Below are 21,149 nucleotides of genomic sequence, written 5' to 3'. Positions count from 1 at the left end.
GCTTTTTTCTTTCCTTAAGCAAATGTCAAAAGCAGAAGATCGCATCCAAAATGCCCTTTTTTTTCCTTTCGCATTCCTTTCAAAATTTCGATCATTTGCTTCAATTTGATCAACAATTTTGGTTATGGTTACCAAACATTTACTAAGGAAATCTGTAGAGAAATGATTTGGGTTCTTCGTTTTCAAATTTTTTATTTTTATTTATATTTTACTGTTCCACATGAATTCCTGTTCTGCCAGTTCTTGAAGGTCGTCGCTGGTAAGGCTCTCATCGGAAACCTGCTGTAACTCTTCAATATCCTGCTCGGCTACTTCTCCTAGTTTCGCTGTATCGATTAGGTTGAGTTTGGTCAACCGAACGATACAGCGATAGGCTCCAATCGTTGAGAATTATTGGATACCTTCAGCCATAACTTGTTTCACACTTCATTCGTGCATTTATCAGTTAATTTTTGTCAAGCGAAGTCGATATTTCCTATGTAATTCACGATGTTATATTTTTTCCAAAATTGCACCAAACTAACATAAATTTAAAGAAAGTACACCTTTCCCCCACCTTTTGCCGATTGGTTTGTGTTTGAAAATTATCGTATTATATACAAATCAATGAAATGCCGCGATAATTTAAATCAGCGTAAATTTTGAGCTTTTCTTTTCTTTTTTTTTTTTTTTTTTTTTTTTTTGGTTTTAGAGAAGACGGCGTTATATCCAATCAGCGTTAAGCAAAGGCTAGTTTTCGGCTTGTAATCAGAAATAAATGAAGTAGTAAAACATGTAATTTAATATTGTTATGTTAATTAATGCAAATATGCTCAGTTTTATTTTATATTTCAAGTTTTTCTTAGAATCCTTTAACACAAAAACTTTGTAAATTTCACTACAGATATCAAGAAAGAAGTGAAAGAGAATTATGATGTAAAACATGGTATAAAATCAGAATGTAAAGTTGATTTGAAAAAGGTGAAGATTGAATTAAAGACTGAAGATTATAAAGAAGTTGTTCTTCCAGATGATGATGAACACGTATCGGTAAGTAATACAAATTTTAAAATATTTTATAGTGAAATTTCAATATTAACTTAAGTTTCTGAATGGTTGAAAACGTAGCTTAATATTACTAATATAATGCATTGAATTTAGGTGTATTCTGTATTAAATAAAAAATATTTATTATATAAGAAAAAATCTAGCAACGAGTTGCGTAAGTTTCCTTGCTGTTAAGAGAGTTTATTTAAAAAATAACATTTATATTATTAATCATAATAAAAAAATAAAATTGTCTGTGGCGCCAAACTTATAAAAACTCTCTATAATTTTAATTATTATAAAATGAAGAAATGCTTAATTTAATTGGTAGAAATGCATTTCACAAACAATTGTAGATGCTAACAACAAATAAAATATTCATGGTCTGATCCCACTCGAGATTTTACACGTGACCATCTTCTATCTCTTCACCCCTTAATGTTTTATTACCAAAATTTATTAGCATGAATTCCCTTATACACAATGTACAGTACTAACTTTTGTTTCTTAATCTTCAATATAATAAGTCTATAATATAATATAATGTTCAGCGTAATGGTTCAGGACAAAAGCGTTTGAAACGTTGCAAGTAGAAGTTCGGCTTAAACGTTTGCTTTTTCTGTCTTTTGGGTTAAGTTTATGACATATTTTATTGAAATAATGATTATTCTAGCATTTGTGAACGACATTGTAAAGAAATAGACGATTTTAATCCATAAATTATATAATTACTGAATTTTTTTGCAAGTTATGTAAAGTGTCTATTAAATTTTTATATACAGTCGACTCCGCATAAGTCGACCGTATTCCACTTCCCCTTGGGGGAAGTGGAAATGTGTCGAGTTATCCGATGTAACGAATAAAGCGAAGTTGGAAAAAAAATCACAAAACTTCAATTAATAGAATGCAATAGTGCGTTCGTTATACAGTAGTATAGGCTTACAATACATTGTGTCCTCCATTTACAATTACTCTATAGGTGAAAAACTGAATAATTCGTTTAGGGTTGTTTGTTTTGAGCACTTAACTGTCTCGACTAACTTTTTCAACGATCATAAACGCCTTTAAAACATCATCTTCGCAATTGTCACTTGTTGGCAAGTAACGTCTAAGGATTCTTAATGCCTCTGGCATGAGAAAATGCAAAATTGGTTTCTGGTATGACGTTGATGTAGATTGTATATTTTCTTTTTGTTTATCTGTTATTATTTTATACATAAAAATACATAAAATGTTAAGACATTTTTATTAATATGTATATATATATTAATAATATTAATATATTATTATATTATTAAATATATTAATAAATAAATCGACTCCTCCTTCAAAAAAAAAAAAATGAGTTCGCATCACACGTGCGGAGTGAATTCATTTTTTCAGGAGGGGGTGTCGGCTTATCTGAGTGTGGGACAGCAAAAGTATGTCGACTTATCCAGTGGTGACAAGTTAAACGGTGTCGAGTAAACCGGAGTTTTTTAACATTAATGCCTATGTAAGTCGGCCGGAACCACAGAAAACTGACTACTTAACCGATGGTGTCGAGTTATCCGGGTGTCGACTTATGCGGACTCGACTGTATTTGTGTTCATAATACCTTATCGTAATACTATAGAAGGTTTTTTTTTCTTTTACGGCATTTTCTACCTTCAACAGCAGTTCTAGAAATTTACAAACGAAATAATTTCCCAGCTGCTTTCGGATTTATATAAGCCACTACACCCCTCAACAAAAGTATGTCATGAGAACAGGCAAAACACATCTGAATTGTCCTACTATTTCGTACGGTACGAGACACGACGCAAATTAAAGTAAAAAATAATTATTTAGTGTTATTGAATATCCCTATATATTTTAAAATAATATAATTTGTTACTTTTACGTTCGTTTGTAACTTTCGCTGTTCTTAAATGGGTTAATTTGAACCTATGTATACAAAATGGCGGCGCATCCGGTAACCTCGATGGCAAGTGTTTTTAGAAAATAAATGTAGATGGCGCTGACAGTATTGATGGTTTTTTATGCAAATATCCATCAAAAAATGCCGTTCTGGAAATATTAGGAATAATGTGAATTTCGAATTTTGGTTACTATGTAGAGTTGTAGACAGATTATGCACGTTGTTAATTTTTTAAAGGTGCTGTCTTTTTTTAAAATTTGTACAATTTACTCGAAGTCTTTAATGTTATTGAGGAGGAAAGTCTGTCAATGGTAAATATTGTAAAATGTTAAACGTGTCCTTAATATGTTTGTGAGATAAACAGAGGGTTAGGGGTTTCCAACCCGTGCAGTGTAAGTGGTCATCCTCGCTGACCACTTACACTGCACGGGTTGGCAAAACCCGATTTCTTGGTCGTGGGATGGCTAGGAGGGCAAAACGTGAGTGGGGAGGTCGTCGGTAAGTCGACAGGCGGGTTGGATTGACAGGAGACAGGTTAACAAATAAAACATTTATTGGTTAACTAGAATAAAATACAAGGCGATTACAACTATTCTACGATACTATGCGAGTAAATGCGATTATAGGTAGTAAATATAAAGCTCTACAAGTTCTAAACAAACAGGTGGCTATGAGCTAAGCTTATTGCCGTTGCGGGAGAGAGTTTACAAACGTCCTAACAAAATACCTTTTGGTGTGAGATTGGACGCTATGATTCGATGTATGGCGGTCGCCGACGATGTGGAAGAGTTGCTGTAGGTTTTCTCCGACAGGACTTCGTTCCTTGGCTTGGGGAACGAATAGACACAAGTGTAGGAACAACTTCCTATGCGAGCGCCCTAAGTTTCCGGTGGCGCAAGCTTTTATAGCGTTAAGCCTGGTACCCACATGCGGCAACGGACGACGGAACGGCAAAATGACGTCAATTTTGCCGTCGAAGCCGACGGAATACGAAGTTGAAAATTTTCAACTTTTGCCGTCGCGGAAAACGGAGCGGCAAAAATTAGACCAATAGGAAGGCCGTTTAGCAATGTCGTCATAAAGATCACGTGGGACGATAGCATTCGAACTATGGCGGTCAGCAAGCTAAAAAGCTTTATTTGTACACTGATAGGCTAATATATTTCATTTATACGCTATATTACTATCTGATTTAAATATTAATGTCAAATAGACGTACTTACTGCGTAAAGTATTGGGAATGGCGTAATCGAATTCGGTGATGAAAGCTAACTTTCGACGATTTAGAATATTTTTCCTATCCAAATTATTCGTTTTTGAGGTTTTTTATTTGCAATAAGATCAAAGGCAAACTTAAAAAGTTTAATTTATTTAACAAAGCAATCCCGGTAGACGCCATTTTCGACTACTGGGACGTGGCCTACCTACTATAGTAGCTTGTTTATATTTACAGCTGGCAGATGGCGCGTTTCAATTGTAGGGTAATTTCCGCATTTGAGTACACGCGACACGGAAAGACGACGGAACGGCAACCGTTTCCGTCGTGCATTGCCGCATGTGAGTACCAGGCTTTAGTGTTGGAAGCGGTCGGTTGTCGACAATGATTTGCAAATTCTTGACAGCTAAGTGTCAACTTTCCCACCTAACTGTTGATAGTTACTGGAGATCTCTACTCCTTTTCTCCGCGAAAAGTTTTATCTATCGGTGATTGTTTACAAAATTCTTGAACAAAAAAGAAGTGAAAGTTACATTTACAAAAATTTTTCCGCTAAAATCCGCGGTCTCACATGTTTAATGTGGCTTAAATGTGATAAAAGTGTGTTAATAGTGTGTAAATGAGATAAAAATTTTGTAAATGTTTTAAATGTGCGTTTAAAGTGTGTAAATGTATTAAATGTGTTTAAAAGTGTGTCAAATGTGTACAATTCCAGACGTTTATGAGGGGGTTGGGACCTTAACAGAGCTGTAGAACATATTAATAGGAACAAAAAAAGTGTAATGAACCATGGCTGTACGAGCGAGCGTTCGCGAGTCACAGGCCCCCAAAATGACTATATGTGAATTTTTCGACACTCTCAAAAATGAGGTAAAATTTAAAAGTGAAAATTTTCGCAAGTACAATTCGAAATTGCGTTTCATACGCTTTCTGTTACACCTTACTAGAGACTCCTAAAACCCCCCTAAACACGTGGGTGCAACCTCTCAACAGCCACTTCCGGGGAGCGCCGTTGGGACTCGCGCCGCTCTCTCCGCTAAGCCTGTCGCGCGTTTAACAGGCAGCAAGCCCTGTTCTAACGACACTCGTCGGCAAAGACCAAAGAAAAGCCCGATTAACACAGCTAATTAGGCAACGCTTTCTCCGACGCCGCTCCTATGTAAACAGAGCGCACTTCTATTATTTCGCGCTATCTCTAACACGTTCTCACTACCGAAAAGACCAAGAAAACAGATCCTGCACTCACCTTCGATAGTGTCTCCTCCTCCTCGCTATCTAACGACGTCTAGCCTCTTTCCAATCTTGTGTAGGCGAGGACGGGGTGAGGTCGCCGGTTACCGCCGCCGCCGCCGCCTCCTCCTCCTCGGCTATGTTCCGGAGGTCGGCGACGACGAAGATGGTGTCCGAACAATCGCATATTATCCAGGTTTCGCGTACAAGTATCCTTTCGGTAACGCGCACCATATATATATATATATATATATATATATATACACACACACAAGCTTCGCTGTTCGCTGGACAGTCGTCTTTCCCCTGCCGTTTCTTTTCGTCGCCCTCGTGCACGGGTACATCAGAAAACACACGTATACAGATGATGTAGACATGTCGGCGAAGACAGAAACGCCGGTCGATCGTCACATGTAAACCTTCACCGCCAAACTTTCCAAGCTACGAATAAAAGAAGTCCTAATCCATATTCGTTGAAGTTAGGCATCCATTTCATACGAACCACATCGTTCAAGCTTTTAACGAAATCCTCAGCGGTTTTATAACCTATCTCAGCATAAGGAAGCTTTCTACCGTTTAAGTCGTGATAGCCGTCGGACAATTACGTAAGGATTATCTTCGAGGGACAGGAAATCAACAGTGAAGGCATGATTTGTTTCGTTTCTAAGAACAGATCGTTCATTTCGCTCATTTTCGACCTTATATTTCCTAAACATCAATTACACTTCAACTTCTGGGTTGTGAATAGTCAAAACCGGAAATCTTGATGCACAGGAAAGCTGTAATCGAAGTACGAATAAAAAGGCAATCACTACATATAAAGTTCTCCTTGCATTAACACTCAAAGCTGCAGAGAGAGCAATGCTTTTAACAGATCAGATGAAGACAGAATGTGTCACCAAACTGAAATCAGTTTTACATGTTTTGGATAATCTTTAAAACAATGCAATCTTTAAAACAATGATGTACAGTAACTATATTCTGACTTCATTAATTGTGATAATCAAGACGATGAAAGCGAATTTGAGATTACATTGCTATGTGATTACAAATTGACAATTTAAAAATTCCGAAACAATATCATTTACTTTACTCCTTCAAACAAGTAACTAAGTCTTTTAGAAAAAAATAAAATATATATATATATATTTCTTTTAAAAGTAACTAATTCTTTTGATAACATACAAAGTAGTGTGGAAAAAGTAAAAGCAAATCACTTAGACGATTGTCACGAGCTAATACCAAGTATGAGATTAAAAGCAGCTCCAACAAGTGTTATCATCTCATTCTGGAATTTTATCATCTTCATTTGATTTTTGAAAACCATTGCTATTTGCAGTCTTAACGCAAGGAGAAGCTTTTATATAGAGATTGCCTTTTCATTCGTACTTCGATTACAGCTTTCCTATGCATCAAGATTTCCGGTTTTGACTATTCTCAACTTGGAAGTTGAAGTTGGTCTTCGAATCGAATGTTTGCAGCATTTGGAACGCGTCGTGGAAAATCACAGTTGGATTTTCCACGCGACCTTCTTTTACTAGTTACAACAGAATGTTTGACAGATGGTTTGTGTCGTGTCTTACAACAGGATACGAACATTCCGTATTGCTCGATTCTTCCCCCAAGGTTTTCTGAATATTATCACAAAAATTTGGAGCAAGTTTTGCATTTCTGAGGTAATAGCATCATTCAATGACAGAGCAGAATGTTTTAGATAATGCTTGAAAACTCGTTTCGTCATATCATAAAAGTCATAGTCGAAGAATCCGAATCACTTTCCAGTGAATTGAAAACTTGCGCTGCGAAATGCCAATGCTAAAATTCCCGAATCAGATGATATACAACTAGCGGGATCTCCCTTTTAGTCTCATTCGGTATTGTTTCGTGACAATTGTCTAATTCGTTTGCTTTCTCCACACTACTTTGTATGTTATCAAAAGACTTTACTATTGGGAAGAAGTAAAGTAAATTACGTAGTTTCAGATTTTGAGAATTGTCGATACGTAGTATTACCTCTTGCGTTCGCTTCCGTTGCTTCGAATATCACAAATATTGAATATTTACTGACTTGTACTCCTAATTATTGAGGTAACAAATACCAGCCGAAAATGCTCGAAAGCGGCCTAAAGGCTTATAAAACTTTGGGGGCGGTGCCGCGGTCACGCGACCCGCGGGCGACTCGCCATTGGCCACGCGAGCGGGCTTCTTCAACTTCACGGCCGAAGTGGGTCCGTGTGGTCGGGCGTGCTGCATCTCCGGCCGAGGTGGAGCCGCCGGGACAGCCCGTCATGCGCAGTGCATCCCTCGGCCTCGCATGCCTCAAGGATGAGTTCCGAAGTGTTTCGGGCAGAGCGACTTGGCGGGCGGGTGCAGAGAGAAGTGGACTGCCGCCTGCCAGAACCCGGGTTCGAGTCCTGGCTCAGGTAAGAGGTGTAATAATAATAGATACTTGTATTTACAGACAACAGATGGCGACTCCGGACGAATGCAGGCGGGAGACTTGGCCCCGGGCCGCGTGCGAGGGGGAGGCAGCGGTGCGGACAGGATGGGGAGGCACGCGCGGGGGGCTAGGAAAGGGAAGCACGCTTTTTTTTTAAACACCGAGAAGTGGAAAAAGCAAAAAAAGATCGGCCACGTGACTCCGTTTTTTAGGTGTGGAGTCACGTGACCAGATATGACATAGGTGCATCTTTGGATACCTATATCTTGCGAAGAGTCACAAATACATATACAGGTATGGTTCCATTGACTTTTTTGCTCGCACAGGGGGGTGTCGACAATTGGGGGAGCCCATCCCCTCACACACGTCTAGAATTTTGTCGTTAAATGTGCATTTAAAGTGTGTAAATGTGTGTTAAATTTGTCAAAACCAAGAATATGTAATAGTGACTTCCGACTCGGAAAGACAACGTGAACAACACATGGAAGGCCAGGTGGCCGTGGATCGCAGGTACCAACCCTCTATGGAGACGCTGCCTATCGTATATGAAAAGGCGAGAAATGTGAATCATAAGGCTGCAGTTCTTAAGAGCAGTAAAATTTATGTACAATACAGGCAAATTTTGTTCAAACCACTGATGTATAGAATCTTGCAATTCACTTCGTCCATACATCGATTTAATTTATAGGTATACTACCTATAAATTCAATCGATGACTTTTTTATTTTTCGTTTCTGGTCCAAGAGTAGGAAAAGTAACCAAAAGCAGGGGAAAAAGTAAGTAGCAAATTTACGTTTTAAAATATGTTTAGTTTTAGAAAAAGTTTAAATATAGGCGCGTTTATGGTATTGTCGACGGTCGCCATCTTGTTTGCACATTTGCGCGTGCAAACAAGATGGCGACCAGAAGCGCCGCCATTTTGTATACCTAGGTTCACATTAACCGTTAAATGTTTCCGCCATTTTTCGGCAATATTCCATGAATCAGTGAGCGACGTTAACGTTGGTGCAACGCTTTTTACTTAAGAGTTCAAACATCAAACGTGTACTTCTGCTTGCGGTACAAGTTTAAAGTTTGAACTTCAGCTGCAACCTCTCTAATGTAATAAAATGAGGAAAACAGTTTTACACCGAATTGTTCTGTAAAAATCTTTCCTTACAGAATTACTCTCCTGGCTTTCACTGGGCTAAATTACTTTATTAATAACATAGATCTGTAGAAAAATAAGCCTACTACTTCATTAGTAACATTTTTTTCAATGGACATGATGGAAAGTGAAAAATCTCACTTGTTATTTTGTTAATTTTCCCAAAAGACTAAATAAATTCTACAAAATTTCAAAAACCAATTAATTTTAATGTAATTTTCTAATATGTAGCTTACGTATGAAAACACAAAATACGGATTTGTAATTTATAAGTTTGTAATGACTTTCATATTACTTTTCCTACTGTTATATATAACAGAGGGAAAGTATGACGATCGGTCGAAAAATTACTCCCCAAGATTTTTACATTTGTGAACTTAGGACACTTTAAAACGTCGGAAAATGCAAAAAAAAAAAAAAAAAAAAAAAAAAATCGTGAGTTTTGACTGTATGTATGGATGATAGTCTGTGGGGAAGCAATATTTTCTTCACCCTGTTTGAAACTTAATAACTTCTGCTTTTTTTGTCGAAAATTTCTGAAATTTTGCAAGAAAGTTTGATAATTAGGGAAATTGAGGCTATTAAATTTTTCTGGTTAAAAATCAAGAGGGTGGGGAGATAATGGGGGTCGTGTGTATTTTTAGTAGGGTCTTACGTAATGATGATTTGGTTAATGTGTACCTAGGTAGTCCAAAATGGCGACTCGTCTCCGATCCCAGCAATCAGAAGACAAGAAACAGTGGGGACGCATATTCTAACCTAACCTAACCTATTCTAAAAAATTACCATAATTATTAGCAACTAAATTATTAGAATAGGTTAGGTTAGGTTAGAATATGCGTCCCCACTGTTTCTTGTCTTCTGATTGCTGGGATCGAAGACGAGTCGCCATTTTGGACTACCTAGGTACACATTAACCGATGATTTTTCTCGTTACACTCAAACCTGTTTTTGTGCGGTCTTTTTCTGTGCGATTTTTTTTGTGCGGTATATCAAAATTTCAATCAAATTAAAATAATTGACTTCTGTAAACTTTTTAAAAACTCTATTGAATGTTTTCTATGAAATAAGCAGGTTTTTTTTTCATGTTTTCTTCAGTAAAATTTTTTTCTCATACGTTTTTTTTCGGTCCCCTCGTATTTTAATAGCATAAAAAGAAGAAATATTGTGTTATATTTGAACAGATGCGGTAAGTTAGCTCCCCTCCATCTTTAGACTGCAGGTGTGAAATTTCACGCCTTGTTAAATGAAAGAATAACACTTCCTGCAGCTATATTTATCAAATAAAATCATGTTTAACGATTATTTTTAACTTTTTAATGTTAGATTCGTGGAAATAATTAATTAATATAAAAAATAAAGTTCTTAGAGAATTTTTTTCCATTAGGGATTGCAGAAAAAGGCCAAAGAAGTTAAAAAAGCAATTCCTAGTTATTTCGTACGGTTTTGAGTTATTTTCTACGTGAGACTTTTTATGCGGTCCCTATTCACCGCACAAAAACAGGTTTGAATGTCTGCATTTTACTTTTTTTTTTGTTTTTTTTTTATAAAACTCACCCTTACATTCGAAATTCAATTCTTTGCCTTTCTATAATAGGTAAGAATATATTTTATTTAAAAAACGTTTTATTACAAACACCCACCAAAATTTTAAATCGTTATCCGGAAAGTTGAGCAACTCGTTACTGGTTTACATATTATAAGTGATTATTAGTAGTTGTCATGTTTTATTTGCATATTGTTTAGCCTGTCAACATTGAATACTTCACTCCAAACGAAAACTTTAACAGGAATGAAATGATTATCCAAAGTAAGTAACATGTTACTTAGTTCAAACCTTTTATATTAGTATTATTCAGAGGGCAGCTGAAGAACTGCATTCAAGTTTCAACTCTCTTACATTTAACTGAAATTAGATATTTGAGAATTATTCGTAACTACCTATACCTATAACAACTCATAAGTTATGATTTAATGATTCATGTTATCTTGCCTTTTTTTGGATCCTCTGAAATAATAAAAAAAATGTATTGAAACGAAGTAAACATGTACTATATAACTTATTTAATGACATAAATAAGTAAATACAGTAGATTCCCTATAACACGGTAGATACGTTACGTGTTATACGAATTCCGTGTTGTACGAGTCACTTAAATACATAAGCCAATCACAGCCCGGCACGTGTGCAGTTTAGGGGCTATGGCTGTTTGAAAGGTTTTTTCCATAAAATTAACCGATTCTAGACTAATTTGACTCAACATTTCCAAATCACTTATAATTTTTGGGAATAATCCATAAAAACTATGCTATAAACAAAAAATTTAGGATTATTTACCGAGTGTGCACCGTTCGACAACGCCATTGCTTAAGCTTGTTTTCGTCGCAAAGCTGCTCATCGAATGGCAAGCGGCGGGGCGTACAGTGTTTCCTGATAAGTTATTTTTCTGCGAAAAATTCGCTGAACTTTGGAGACATCATTAATAGAAATAAAATTTTTATCGTCGTTAAATAATAAATAAATTTTAGTAGGTCCGCTGCTCGTTTAAACTCAACGGTTTGTGCAATGTCCGCTATTGGTCCGGATTCGACCAATCCTGTCGAGACACGAGTCGGCGATTACGTTTTACCGTGTTATACGAGTCTCTTTTAGGGTGTTATATGAACACGATCGCTATTTTTTCGCCGTGTTATACAACCCATGTTATATGAACGCCTGTTATAAGAGGGTCTACTGTATTAGCAACGTTTTAGAAAATACGTTGCAGATATTCTTGAAAAACGTTGTACAGATCTACTGGACATGCGCTCAAATTATGGTATTTTGATTTAAAAAATCTGAAAAATCCACTGAATTTGCCTCTCTACTTGAAATCCGTAGAATTTTGCTGCTTTTTCTTTTACACTAATAATTTTTTTTCTTTTCTAAGAGCACACGATTTCTTTTACGTTTTCATGATAATAGCTGGAACAAACTACATAAATAAAGTAAACAAAAAAGATAAAGTGAAACAATTTTTCACTTTTTAAATATCCTCTAAAGAAACTAAAGCTGAATCAATCAGTTTATGATTGTAAACGTAAAATGTTTTATTTGTAGTGCAAACAACAAATGATGCCTTGTTATTAAATGAAACACATAACTATACTTTACCAATTATATGACAACAGCACTATTTTAAAATTAAAACAATGTTGTTTAATCAAATATAATAGAAAGTTCATTATGTTATTTTTTAAACTTTCAGTTGAGGAGGAAGAGAAAATTCAGGATTACGATATTCAGCTAAATTCAGAAAAAGAAAAACATTTTAAATATAATATCAAAACAAAGTACATTTCTTCGAGTCGAAAACGGAATAAAATTTATGATAAGATTAAAAAGAAATACTTCAAGGTTATGTTTTCATCTCATTCTAAACAAGAAATTACGTGTGATTTATGTAAACAGACTTTTACAAATAAGAGAATATTATCAACACATCACTTCTGTCATATTGGAAAAAAACCATTTCGCTGCACAACCTGCAATAAGAAGTTTTTGTGGCAATTTCTTTTGCGAAAACACGTGAAAGAACACAAAACTGGAAATCAAAACGAAATCTCTCATAGCAATTTACGTTTGCAGCCATCTGGAAATCGAGTGAAGTCATCTCCAAGAAATGGTAAAAAATCTAATATCCAGAAAAAAAACAACATTTGTAATCATCGCGTTCCATATAGTAAAAGCCGTTTAGAGATGCAGAAGAGAATACACAAAGTTCATTCCTGCAAAATATGTGGAAAAGAATTTAAGAAGATATTCAATTTGTTATGTCATGGAGCACTACATAGTGAAGAACGACCTTTGAAATGCGATATTTGTAATAAGGGTTTTAAACGAAAAGATAAACTAAGAAGCCATAAAAAAACTCATAGCGAAGAACGTCCTTTCAAATGCGATATTTGTAATAAGGGTTTCAAATGTAAAGAGCAAGTAAAACACCATCAAAAAACTCATAGCGAAGAACGTCCTTTCAAATGCGATATTTGTAATAAAGGTTTTAAACAAAAAAGGGAACTAAAACGCCATAAAATAACTCATAGCGAAAAACGTCCTTTCAAATGCGATATTTGTAATAAGGATTTTAAACAAAAAGATAAACTAAACAACCATCAAAAATCTCATAGCGAAAAACGTCCTTTCAAATGCGATATTTGTAATAAGGGTTTCAAACGGAAAGATAGACTAAAAAGCCATCAAAAAACTCATAGCGAAGAACGTCCTTTCAAATGCGATATTTGTAATAAGGGTTTCAAAGAGAAAAAGCAACTAACAAGCCATCAAAAAACTCATAGCGAAGAACGTCCTTTCAAATGTGATATTTGTAATAAGAGTTTCAAATGGAAAGGGCAACTAAAAACCCATCAAAAAAATCATAGCGAAGAACGTCCTTTCAAATGCGATATTTGTAATAAGGGTTTCAAATGGAAAGGGCAACTAAAAACCCATCAAAAAACTCATAGCGAAGAACATCCTTTCAAATGCGATATTTGTAATAAGGGTTTTAAACAGAAAGCAGATCTAAAAACCCATAAAAAATCTCATAGTGAAGAACGTCCTTTTAAATGCGATATTTGTAATAAGGGTTTTAAACGGAAAGAGCAAATAAAAACCCATAAAAAATCTCATAGTGAAGAACGTCCTTTTAAATGCGATACTTGTAATAAGGGTTTCAAATTGAAAGTGCTGCTAAAAAGCCATCAAAAAAATCATAGTGAAGAATGTCCTTTCAAATGCGATATTTGTAATAAGGGTTTTAAACGGAAAGAGCAAATAAAAACCCATAAAAAATCTCATAGTGAAGAACGTCCTTTTAAATGCGATACTTGTAATAAGGGTTTCAAATTGAAAGTGCTGCTAAAAAGCCATCAAAAAAATCATAGTGAAGAACGTCCTTTCAAATGCGATATTTGTAATAAGGGTTTTAAACTTAAAGAGCAAATGAAAACCCATAAAAAATCACATAGTGAAGAACGTCCTTTTAAATGCGATACTTGTAATAAGGGTTTCAAATTGAAAGTGCTGCTAAAAAGCCATCAAAAAAACTCATAGTGAAGAACGTCCTTTCAAATGCGATATTTGTAATAAGGGTTTTAAATGGAAACAACAAGTGAAAAGCCATCTCGAAACTCATACTGATAAACGTAACTATTCTTCTGAGGTATGTAAGAAAAGGTTTAAAATAAAAAAATAAAAACATGTTTGATAGCTCATAAAATCGTTTATAATGAGTAATTCAACCATACTTGTGATATATGTAACAAATATTTTAAAACAAAACAGTATTTGGCATGTCATGAAGTAATTAATAATTAATTTGTCCATACATGTCAGGTATGTAATTAAAGTTTAAAACGCAGCTCTAGTTTAACACAGAATATTCGTACACACAGCAATGAATACTAATATTCTTGTCATATATGTAACAAATATTTTAAGACAATAGGTTCTTTGGGACAACATAAAATTATTCATAGCGATAGAAAAAAGTATGTTTATGACATATGTAAAAAATGTTATACCTATAAAACTGCGTTAGCCAGACATTGTATTACTATACATAAAATAGGTATGTATGCAATATTTGTAATAAGGCATTTATGACTAAAAACACACTAGAAGAACATTCGAAAGTTCACATTGAAAACTGTAACATGTGTAATAAAAAATTTAAAATTAAACAACGCAACTTAATTAATGAGCAGAAAGTTCAACATAAAACCGTTTTGTTGTCAGAAGAGTAATAGACTTAGACAATGAAGACAATTCGTTACGTTTGTGAAACAAGTGCGTAACAAAGGTGTTTATATTAAAACTTTTTTTTAAGCCATCAACTCGTTCATCAGAATCATTCGTGTTTTAGAATCTATTGTAAAATCAAATTTAAAACAGAAACTAAACTGAAATTGCATTTTAAATTGTCTTGTTTAGAAAAACACCCAATTTATTTATAAATATAATATGTGTGAACAGACTTACGTGTGGGGAGGTTTTAGAGAAGCATATGACTACTTTTAATAATTAGATTAATTTCTATTGTGACATTTGTAAAGAAAAATTTACAACCACAATCGAATTTCAAACTGATCAAAACTCTGTTCGTATGCCCATTCATTATTTCTATATGTTTTATATTTTAGTTTCAAATATTTGTAATAATGAATAATATAAATCAAAGCCAAACATTCGTGACTTCAGGTAGACACTACGCCATAAGAATTCGATGGCCGTGCCCTGTAACCGAGTTTGAAACAGTTGTGCATTGTGTTCGTTTAAATTTATCACGTGACTTTAAAGTCGATAACATAAATTGTGTAAGGAGTTTTCAGCGTCTGTATGTTTATTCTGTGCCTTTATTTATATGTGTATATTATACTGGAAATACTCCCGCCAAGCATGGCGAAATATTTTTGTGAGAAAATAAAGATTGAAGAATTGAGAGGCGCTTCTAGTCGAGCTTGGCGTTGTGATGCTGTTTTCAGCCATTCACAATGCCATTTTTATTCTGTGTTGTGTAAGTCTGAGTTTATTGCTCTTGGTGATGTCGGTTGTTTTTATTCTTTTAGATCTCGGATTTACCTCACCAATTTTACTCTTAGGCTACGTCTTACGTGGCAGCGTCTACGAGCGTGAAAGCGCTTCTAAGCGGAGTGGACAAATTGGTTCAAGTAAATGTTCGCGTCCGAAGTAACCGCGTTTAGCGTATAGCGACCACGAGACGACTTTTGTACACGCGCGTGCAGGAAGAAGCTACCAAGCAAGTTTGATTGCTGCTTCCACTTCCTGCGCTTCCCACGAAATGGCTGACTTTGTAGATGAATGAATCAGAATGACGAATAAATTGTATTAACTTTAATTAGTAATCTTTTACGTAATTTAATATATATATATATATATATATATATTTTTTTTTTTTTTTTTTTTTTTTTTTGTAAATGTGACGTTTTAAGAATAAAACTTTTTGTAACTTATTATTCTATGAAAATTCTTTATATTTGTTGTGTATCTGGTTAGTAATAACAATTACATGTCAAAATTTACCGTTTTAATGCTTGTTATATTTTCGGTAGCAAGTATTCTACGAAGTCGTCTCGCTGCCATTTTGTAAACAACACGCGTCCACTCTGGACAGAAGTCGCTCTCGAGTTAGACGCCCATACAAAGATTTTTTCCGCTCGCAGTCGCTAGACGCTGTCATGTAGAAAGTAGCCTTATGTCTACTCCAGGCAAAATACCGAGTCCTTTTAGTACAGGTTCGATAAAAGAAAAATGAATTTTATGTAGGGTGACCATCACTCAATGCTTAAAAGGGAGTATGGAATGTTCAATAATCAGTGATAATATTAAACGACAAAAACCGTACATGAAGTAACAAATGTTGAGAAAGAAAACAAAAATTCAGTGCAGTGGATGATCGGTTAACGAACATAATCCGTTCCAAGACATTGTTCGCTATCCGAATTGTTCGTTAATCGATTGTTGATTTACCATAGGTTTTATGTGAATTTCATTAATTCGTTTTGGAAACTGCAAACAGTAAAAAATATATACTCTCTTGTTACGTTTATTTATATGTAATAATAAAAGTACATATATACACAGTCTTGCATTTTTATTAGTCATGTTTTTTTCTTAGTGAGGGTTAAAGAATCTGTCTAATGTCGATTGCTTTTCTCTCTTCAGGATTTTTCACAAGTAATTAATAGCATTGTAATTGCAGAGATCCCAAGCCTACTAACCTGAACGTGGTTTGGATGCCATTCTAAGACCGTCGTTCTGACATTCTCCCACTTTTTTCAAAGATCTTTAATAGGAGATATCGGCATGTGTTTGTTCTGTGAGGTGTTCGTTATCCGAACATAAAATTTTTTACACGAAATGTTCGTTATCAGATTTGTTCGTTAACCGATCACTCACTGTATTAAAAAAAACAAAACAAAAACTGAAGTGATGGCTGTATACTTTTGATATTTCTGTTCTTTGCTTGCCATTTCCAGTAGTTTGATGTTGACAAGAAGTGTTTTGTACATAACTAGGCATTGTTCTGTGAAGTTATTACATATTTGGCGTTCTGCTTTGACAGAGTCTACTTTCGAACGATTTCTCTCATTTTACCATAGTAAAGTCATTATTGAGAAATTTTGTTCGGCATGAACATTGCTACATGCTATGGAGAAGATATAGGCACTGATTCTCTTTAGATTGTGAAAAGAAATTTCTATGCCACTGTTATTAAATAACTTCAGTTAGCATTTTTCGCAGCTGCTGTTTACCAATTCTGGATTATTTATAAATAATCCAAAGGTGGTAAACAGCAGCTGCGACCCATAGTCTTCGTTTAATTAATCTATGTCAATATCAGGTATGTTACATGCCTTTACCCCATCGCAGAATTCTTCAAACTGTATGACACTTGTTAGGCTCAATTTTGACAATTTGTAGTAAAGGCTGTTTTCGGAGAAATCATATCTGTGACCTAAATATTGTATTATTGTTTCATAGAAAACCTTAAAGTCTGCATGACATTTCTCACAAGCATCAGAAGTTATTTGGCTAAGTTCGGTTTTTACTGCAAATCCAAAAAATGGACAGGGAAACGAGCGGACAAGTCCGGATGTGTGCTTCAGTTTTGAAGGTCTTTACACAAACAGCAGTTCTGGAGAATAACTCGAAGAGAGAACAAGTACGATATACGACAACTTTAGCGATGCCTAAGAGACCGTGAAGTGAGCTGGGAAAGACGTGGGCGTCGGCACTCGGTCGAAGCAACTTGCAGAGAAAACGTCTTTCCTTGTAGGAGGTCAGCAACAAATTTTAATCACTCAAATCTCCTCCCCCTCGCAAGCCTCACTTGCAACTTCCGTCCAGTTAAAAGGAAAATTCATCAGAAGACGGAATATGATTGGTTAAACCTTTCGTTTTTTCTGATAAAAATTTTTGACTATTTGTAAACACTTGTGTAATTCTTTGGCCTTTTAACGAAGAAAATGGTCGAAGTGCCACTAGGTAAAAGTGGTTTGGGCCATCTGGAAACGTTAACCATTTTCCTCTGTTCAATGAAAGTGAGCATCGAATTATTTTTATGCACATTTTTCATCACATCCCTAAAAGGAGGACAAATCGATATCTGGCGCAAGGTGATTCCAGATGGAGAACAGAGTAGTCAAATACCTGACAATTCGGACGTCTGGCCACTCTAATTGTATATACTGTACGTAAGTTTTAAATTAGGGATAAAACTTTTTAAATAACGGACTCGATACATCGTTACTAATTGGATTTGATAAGAAAACGTCACGCGGTCACTGACATCACTGAACGTAGTGCCATCACTAATTCGAAATCGATAAAACTTTTATTCTGTAGCTAATATTTCTGCAAAATAAGAACACTATTCTTTCTATCAAAACATTAAACGAATATAACCAAAATTTCATCTGGAATTTTCACAAAGATTGTAGGAGTTTCGGATGCAGGGCACGTTTCAAATTTTAAAAACTTTTGAAATACAGAATCCAGTTTTAACGGAAGTAACAAATAAGCCTGATAAGAGCCCAGGAGGGGCATCGAAAACGTTTGCCCCTTTTGGATATTTCACACCGGTTATTGGTTATGTGTTGTGTGTATTGTATTTATACGGTGTGGTGAGAAAGTACCCAAAAATTGCAGTTATAAAAAATTAACATATATAAATATACACAGACAACGGCTTTTTTATTAGTAATAGCGAGGAATAACGCTATTGAAATCATGAAGATCCATATTTCCTTATCAACATCATAACAGTTGCTTCTTTATTTTCTGTGGGCGGCCATTTTTATTACTCTTCGCAATAACTTACAAACAAAGGGTATAAAAAATCGCATTGTTTAATTAGACTTATTTTATTATATACAATTGAAAGACAAAGTCGCTCTAAAAATCAGACAGCCAGACCTTTCCTTTTAGGCTACTTAGCTGCCCATTTTCAAAAAGACTTGTTTAAAAACACAGAAAAACCAATAAAAATTAAAACATTTCTTAAGATTTGTATGGTAAATCTTGCGACGTCTTTAATGGTTCATCTTTATCTGTTTGTAATTTCGGCTCCTTTTATCTACTGAGGAATCGCGCTGACAAATGTAGATTAAGCTGGGACGTTTTTCTGATGACGAATTTTGACAAATTTGTTTTTATTTTCGTTGGATGAATGAAAATGGGCAGCTAAGTATCCTAAAAGGAAAGGTCTGGCTGTCTGATTTGTTCTGGAACACTAAAAGAAAATAAAAATGGTGATCGTCTGATTTTTAGAGCGACTTTGTCTTTCAATTGTATATAAAAAAATATTTATTCATCCAACTGAAATAATTAAACTTATTCAAATCGATATTGCACCGATTCCAAATCGCTTTCAATAACGTTCTGTTCAACGGTTCTGTAAGATAATGCACATTACTTTCACACAAAAGTGCATGTGTAAAAATAAGAAAAAACAAATAAAACAATTCGTGTAATTCGAAATTTATCAACCACTTGTGGTTAAGGGGAATGATTCGAATGCTAGTCTATTCTATTTCGAGTAATGTCCTATTGTAACGGCTAATTAAATTTTTCCCTTTTATTAAATGCAAAAGTTTGAGCGGAAACTTTAATGTGTTTATGACTGATATTTCTTTTTTCCCAAATTTATTCAAATTTGGGAAAAAAGAAATATCAGTCATAATGGACATTAAATAATGATAATGGACATTAATGATTCAAATAATGATAATGGACATTAAAATAAATAATGATAATGGACATTAAAATAAATAATGATAATGAACATTAAAATTCAAATAATGATAATGGACATTAGAAACAGTTGACTGTTTTGACTGGATTCTAAATAAACACTAAAAAGATTTCATTTCTTTTCTAAAATTTATTACTAGTGTTAGGTAATACTGTACAAAGGATTATGATGGCATTAACCAAAATGTGTGACAAAATTCCGAATTGAAGTAATACTGTACGCGCAGCTTAGAGAGAACGTTGTTGGTTACGGCAATGCAACACAAAGGCAATCTGCCGAGGTGGTAACATCCCGGAAAGGCGTTCATGTAAAGCTGGCCCCAATTTAAGTGTTACTAACGCGAAGAAAACCCGGAAAACTCGACGTGGCTAGCCACGACCGAGTTTCTGTGTTCGGTGGTTTTATCCACTCAGTTACTGGAAGATACTTATTGTTCTGCAATTAAAACTGTAGATCTATAAATGCCCACTGTCGTCCGTTCGTCTCTTTCCTTCCTTACTCTCGGGAAAAGAGTTAGATAGATGAAAGTCGAGACCAAACATGAGAATCGGAAGAGAAAGAGAACCAGATTAACTACATACGAACTTATGATCTATACCGGAAATCACGCTATTTCAATTCAAAAATGTTCTTCCAAACGGTTTAGATACACAGTCGGCACGACTCTATTCTAACAAAAAAAAAGGGTATACTATAGATTACCACCTATGAAATTTCAGGACATTGATTATATATTTGAAGTCAGGGGACCGAGACGAGTTCAACGGTATCCTATTTTTGGACCGGAGACGAAAAATAAAAAGTTATCATACTTTTTAAGTTGTTATACTTTTTTAATGCTCTCATGAAGACGGCACCATAGTTGCTAGTACTGCCATCTTGCGGTAAAGTCTGCAAATCATGACGTTGGAGTACGTGGTCATCTCCAGTAGGGTTAAACACGCGATACGAAAGCGGAGAGAGCGACACGACTTCCGACCATCGCGCGATCGCCATTTCGGTTCATGTTACTTATGGCAGCGAACATGGCGGCCGTTCCCACTGTTCGTGCTCCCGACTGCCTTCCGGAGGGGAGCCGCCGGCAGGCCGCCATGTGCTAAACGTCACTAGTTATTGATTCACGGTAGTTTTTGAACAAAGTAAAAAAAGGGGAAAACGTCTACTAAAGGCAATTTTAACGGCAAGCGACGCGACTCCCGATCGCGATAGCGAGGCCGACTTAGCAGAGAGAGCGACGCGACTCCCTATCATCGCGCATTCGCTGGAAAAAATTATGATAACTTTTTTATTTTTCGTCTCCGGTTCAAAAATATCGTATCGTTTAACTCGTCTCGGTCTCCTGAGTTCAGATATATACCCAAAGACCCGAAATT

At 35.3% G+C, this 21,149-nt stretch overlaps 2 protein-coding genes across 2 annotated transcripts in view; one reads left to right on the top strand and one right to left on the bottom strand.

Moving 5' to 3' along the window:
* Positions 1-14,220, top strand: part of LOC136969224 (zinc finger protein 208-like) — a 72,753-nt gene extending 58,533 nt beyond the window's left edge. Inside the window, 3 exon segments of the mRNA XM_067263313.1 lie at positions 884-1,029; positions 10,706-10,769; positions 12,208-14,220. Of these exon segments, the coding sequence (XP_067119414.1) occupies positions 884-1,029; positions 10,706-10,769; positions 12,208-14,054 (2,057 nt within the window). The 3' untranslated portion in view covers positions 14,055-14,220.
* LOC136969233 (zinc finger protein 271-like) overlaps positions 1-21,149 on the bottom strand; it is a 320,380-nt gene that overhangs the window by 88,593 nt on the left and 210,638 nt on the right. The window lies entirely within an intron of this gene.

The sequence above is a fragment of the Centruroides vittatus genome, unplaced genomic scaffold (genome assembly GCF_030686945.1).
Source record: "Centruroides vittatus isolate TY-2023 unplaced genomic scaffold, ASM3068694v2 contig_1768, whole genome shotgun sequence".
In the NCBI taxonomy this organism is placed as follows: Eukaryota; Metazoa; Arthropoda; class Arachnida; order Scorpiones; family Buthidae; genus Centruroides; species Centruroides vittatus.
This window is presented reverse-complemented; position numbering and strand designations above follow the sequence as displayed.